This window comes from Pelophylax lessonae, assembly GCF_965119305.1.
Source record: "Pelophylax lessonae genome assembly, chromosome: 7".
NCBI classification, from domain to species: Eukaryota; Metazoa; Chordata; class Amphibia; order Anura; family Ranidae; genus Pelophylax; species Pelophylax lessonae.
Window position 1 is genome coordinate 8,172,999 of NC_138774.1, and position 6,000 is coordinate 8,178,998.

The 6,000-nt window shown below is 43.6% G+C and overlaps 1 protein-coding gene across 1 annotated transcript in view; it reads left to right on the forward strand.

Moving 5' to 3' along the window:
* Positions 1–5,676, forward strand: part of LOC309559878 (uncharacterized protein) — a gene marked incomplete at both ends in the record, with an annotated part of 37,266 nt that extends 31,590 nt beyond the window's left edge. Inside the window, one exon of the mRNA XM_082263305.1 lies at positions 5,512–5,676. Within this exon, the coding sequence (XP_082119431.1) occupies positions 5,512–5,676 (165 nt within the window). The remainder of the gene's footprint in view (positions 1–5,511) is intronic.
* Positions 5,677–6,000: the final 324 nt, after the last annotated feature.

The window sequence follows — 6,000 nt, forward strand, 5'->3', positions numbered from 1 at the left end:
TGTGTTTCCCTTTAAGACTGATGCTGTCATCACTCGCCGGACTAGATGGCTATTTAAATCGCCGGTTCTCACTCACATGTGTTCGTTCAAACACCCTTACCTGGATGCTAACTTGGCTTTAAGCTTTCATGCTTGCAAGCATACCTCTCTGACGGAACCTCGCTGCGCTGATCCCTGTATCCCGCTTCTGGATCATCCGCTCCTCCTGAACCAACCTTCGGCTGTATTGCTATTAGTGCTAAGTACCCCACAGGGGAACCCTCTATAAACTTATACTAAGCTTACACTATCTAGCTCTGCATAGTAAAGACTATTTATCACATCTGCATATCTAGATTGCTAGCTCTTAAGACTACTGCTACTTATTCCTGCACTGGGTTGATCTCTCTTGTATGTCCACCTGCTACTCTGTCATCTGCTACCATACATGATTGCTAAACCTACCTGCATCCATCTGCTACTGTCTTACCTTCAAGTGTCTGTCACCTACCACCTCCACTCAACCTGTCTCTTAAATCTTCATCACTGTGTTACTACATACATAAAGTCACTCTAGGAACCAGCTTTTTGAGTGTGTGTATTTACTAGCTGAATTAAGACCTTCCACACATGATGAGTCATTGAGGTTGGGAATGGTATCTCAGCATCTCTCTTACATGACTACTGAAGTGGAATATTTCTGCAGCTGAAAATCCACACCATACATGAAACGCAGGAGCGTTACAGTGTCTCAGCTAAGAGCACAAGCCCTCTCTATTTTTTTTTTTTTTTTTATTAATGGATACAGACAACCAGAACAAGCCAGAGGTCAGGGCAGGCAGCAGACATGGATAAGCAGCTACAAGCCTGAGATCAGGGCAGGCAGCAGACATGGATAACCAGCAACAAGCCCGAGGTCAGGGCAGGTAGCAGACATGGATAAGCAGCAACAAGCCTGAGGTCAGGGCAGGCAGCAGACATGGATAACCAGCAACAAGCCTGAGATCAGGGCAGGCAGCAGACATGAATAACCACAAACAAGCCTGAGGTTAGGGCAGGCAGCAGACATGAATAACCAGCAACAAGACTGAGATCAGGGCAGGCAGCAGACATGGATAACAAGAAACAAGTCTCAGGACAGGGTAAGCAGCAGACATGGATAACCAGAAACAAGCCTAAGGTCAGGGCAGGCAGCAGACATGAATAACCAGCAACAAGCCTGAGATCAGGGCAGGCAGCAGACATGGATAACCAGAAACAAGCCTGAGGTTAGGGCAGGCAGAAGACATGAATAACCAGCAACAAGACTTAGATCAGGGCAGGCAGCAGACATGGATAACCAGAAACAAGCCTGAGGTCAGGGCAGGCAGCAGACATGGATAACCAGAAACAAGCCGGAGGTCAGGGCAAGCAGCATACATAGATAACCAGAAATAAGCCTGAGGTCAGGGCAGGCAATGCACATGAATAACCAGGAAACAAAGCCAAAAAGTGGTACACAGCAATCAATAGAAACATGCAGGCTGGATAGCAGGAAGGCTCACCAGGGGCATAGCAGCCCAGCTAGTATAAAGCATTACTTAGGCACCAAAGCGGCAGCTTTAAATAGGCTTGATGGAAGGCATAGGTGTGCGCAGCCTATTGCATTAGGGTGTGCACCCCAAAGTTTAAATACACATGCATGTGTTTGCCTACATGTATATGGCCCCGGTACATTACTCTCCCTGCTGGCAAAGTGAAATAGAAGTGTGTGGCACTTCTCTTATGGCAGAGCAGGTCCGAGGGAGATCTTTCCCATCTCCTCACTGGCAAACAGAGCGATAATGCTAATGTGCCCTAGGTGATTAGGGTGTGCCCAGGCACACCCTGTGCGCACGCCTATGCCTATGTATGTGGCCAGGCTGTGAAAAAGTGTTACACATGTGGTATCGCCATACTCAGGAGGAATAGCAGAATGTATTTTGGGGTGCAATTTTTGCTATGTACATGCTATGTGTTAGAAATATTGCATAAATGGACAGCTTTGTGTAAAAAAAAAATGTGTTTTCATTTTCTTTCCACATTTTCCAAAAACTTGTGGAAAAAAAATGACATATTCAAAAGACTCATTATGCCTCAAAAAGTATACGTTGGGCTGTTTGCTTTCCAAAATGGGGTCGTTTTATGGGGGTTTCCATTGTCCTGGTGCTCCAGGGCCTTCAAAAGTGTGATAGGTTGTCAGGAAATTATATGTGTAATTTGTGCTCCTAGAATGCCGGACGGTACTACTTGAATGTTAGGCCTCTGTATGTGGCCAGGCTGTGAAAAAGTCTCTCACATGTGGTATCGCCATACTCAGGAGGAGTAGTAGAATGTGTTTTGGGGTGTAGTTGCAAGTATACATGTGCTGTGTGAGAGAAATAACCTGTTAATACGGCAATTTGTAAAAAAAAAAAAAATCTTCATTTTGCAAAGCATTGTGGGAAAAAATTACAACTTCAAAAAACTCACCATGCCCCTTATTAAATACATTGGAATGTCTACTTTCCAAAAAGGGGTCATTTTGGGGGGTATTTGTACTTTCCTGACTTTTTAGTGTCTCAAGAAATGAGATAGGCCTTCAGTACATCAGGTGTGATCAAGTGTGATCAATTTTCAATGATTCGCACCATAGCTTGTGGACTCTATAACTTTCACAAAGACCAAATAATATATACTTACTTGGGTTATTTTTACCAAAGATAAGTAGCAGTATAAATTTTGGCCAAAATTTGTGAAGAAAAATTACTAATTTGCAAAATTTTATGACAGAATCAAGAGAAAAATGCGTTTTTTCACGATATTTTCAGTCTTTTTTTATTTATAGCACAAAAAATAAAAAACCCAGTATTGATTAAATACCATCAAAAGAAAGCTCTATTTGTGTGAAAAAAGGACACAATTTTTGTATGGGTACAGTGTTGCATGACTGAGTAATTCTCAGTCAAAGTGTGAGAGCGCTGAAAGCTGAAAATCGGTCTGGGCAGGAAGGGGGTGAAAGTGCACTGTAGGCAAGTGGTTAAAGGGTACCTCCGCCTCTAAAGCAGTAGGCTAAGGAGCTTTCATCAGATTGGCCAGATGTGTCTTCATGCTAGCAGAGAATGCAAGATCCTTTCTGTAAAGCCCAGCTTCACTTCAGAGGCAGTTGGCCTAGGAATCTTCATCAGACAAGCCAGAAGTGCCAGTCTGTCAGAGGATGATGAAAATTCCTTCTCAGAGGCATGGGAGCAGCAATATGGATTTGGAAATTAGGTTTATTCTACCATTAGGTAGCGTGGGCTGCGTGGAAGTTAACTTCAGAAGCCAAGGCTATATGGTTCTCAGCTGAAGAGTTGAAGGCAAACTTGACTAGTAATAAGTCTCTGTGGCGTGTGATCCCTGAATGAAATTAAAGTGACCAGCGATGCAGTATGCTGTTCCTCTCGTATTCTGTGTAGTTAGTCAAGCCCTATGGCTTAACCCACTGACTGCATATGCCTCTTTCTAAAGTGAATAAACTTCTGTTCAAGATGGAATCCGTGATGTCTAGATTTGGGACTAATCTATCTAAAACTGAGCTCATAATATTTCCTCCTCCGTGTGCCCCTTCCCCTGAATTCTCTGTCAAGATCAATGGAACAACTATTAGTCCTTCCACACATGCCAGGGTGCTAAGGGAAACCCTGGACTCTGCACTGTCCTTTCAGGCTCACATCCAATCCTTGTCCAAATCATGCCGCCTTAACCTCCGCAACATCGCTAGAATACGCCCCTTTTTAACCAATGACACCACCAAGCTTTTAATTCAAGCCCTGGTTATCTCTCCCCTTGACTATTGTAACTCCCTCCTCATTGGATTACCCTTACATAGATTATCCCCCCTTCAATCCATAATGAATGATGCTGCAAGACTTATCCACCTTACCAACCGTTCAGTGTCCTCCACCCCTCTCTGCCAATCCCTTCACTGGCTTCCACTCACCCAACGAATAAAATTGCTAACAATAGTTTACAAAGACATCCACAACTCTGCCCCCAGCTACATCACTAACCTGATCTCAAAATATCAACCAAGCCGCTCTCTTCGGTCCTCCCAAGACCCCCTGCTCTCTAGTTCCCTTGTCACCTCTTTCCATGCTCGCCTCCAGGATTTCTCCAGAGCTTCTCCCATTCTTTGGAACTCTCTTCCCCAATCTGTCTGACTGTCCCCTAATCTATCCATCTTTAGAAGATCCCTGAAAACCCTTCTCTTTAAAGAAGCCTACCCAGCTACTAACTAATAACACTGTTTCACTTGCTCCATCAGCTCATCCCCCACAGCTATTGCCTTTTGTATCAATTTACCCTCCCTTTTAGATTGTAAGCTCTAACGAGCAGGGCCCTCTGATTCCTTTTGTTCCAAATTGTAGTGTAACTGTAATGTCTGCCTTCATTTTGTAAAGCGCTGCGCAAACTGTTGGCGCTATATAAATCCTGTATAATAATAATAATAATCCCTTAGGCTAGTCACCCAGGCCCAGAACAAAGTTGGTGACAGGGCCTGAGAAGAGCTATAGAAGAGAGATTGAAAGATCCATAATCGTCTTTCTTTGGTTGCCTAAATCCAAGTCTGCTCCTCCCTAGGAGCAGCAAAGTTCCTTTCATTCAAATTTGCCCAGTGGGTGTTATTGCAGGAATTATGGCAAATTTGGGCAGAGGAGGCTAAGGATCAGTGGGGCCTATGCAGTAGGAAGTCATTAGAATTTTCTTTCCACTCCTCCATAGTTACATAGTAGTTGAGGTTGAATAAAGACAACAGTCCATCCAGTTCAACCTGTGTAGGTGTGTGTGGACAAATTCATTTGCCATACCCCTGAGTGTTTTGATCTTGGAGATGTATGCCCAAGAGTCTTTTAAAAGTAGCCATACTCCCCACAGTTACCACCATTTGTGGAAGAGAGTTCCACAATCTTATTGACCTTACTGTAAAAAAAAAAAACCCTTGCGTAGCCTGAGGTTAAACCGCTTCTCCTCTAGTCGCCTCATATCCTCTTACATTCCTTGCAACTGAATCGTTTTTTTTTCTATGCTGAGATCGCCATTGAGGTATTTGTAAATCACTATCATGTCCCCTCTCAGGCGTCTCTTCTCTAGGGAGAATAAATCAAGCGCTTGCAAACACTGCTCATGATTTAGGTCCTCCAATCCCCTAACTAGCTTAGTTGCCCTTCTTTGGACTATTTCCAGTTCCAGCACATCCTTTCTGAGGACTGGTGACCAGAACTGGACAGAATACTCCAGATGTGGTCGGACCAGAGTTTTATAAAGTGGAAGGATTGTAGTTTTATCTCTGGAGTATATCCCTTTTCCTTATGCATGTTAATATTCTGCCGGCTTTGGCAGCTGCAGCTTGACATTGCATGCTATTGCTTAGTCTATCTTCTACTAAGAATGGGTATCGTCTTAGTGGATATCGTCTACTGGGTACCATCTTGGGATTAGTATATCTTCTACTGAGACTCCAACTCCTCTAATTCCTACTATGGTTCTTTAAAGCTTCAAGCAAATGTTACCAAATCGTATTCCAACAGTGATCCATTCTCCAGTGTTCTTAGTCGAAAAGCAAATTTAGGCAGGAAATGGAACGAAGAATCAAACACCCAAACTTCATATGGAGTCATTGAGAACAATCACTCAAACCATCAGATAAAGCAGCTGTAGTTTTCTTCTAGATCTAGCTAGTGTGCATACGCTTTTTGGCACATGCATGCTTCTGAGAGTTTCACTTCAGGTTCATTCAACAACCTTTGCCCTTTCCACATAAGAGATTTTTCCATAAAATTGCTTCCAGTAGTGGCCATCTTGCGGAAGCAAGGGCAGCAGGTTCCATAGCTGGACAACAGCCTGCGGGTGTCTCAACATCCTTCAGGTACTGGCAAATTCTGATTCAGACTCAAACCAAATTTGGATGGATCATCAGCTGGGGAAGGCCACCTCATCTCATTATAATAATGACATTTTGGGCACAGGAGAATACTGTAGGGT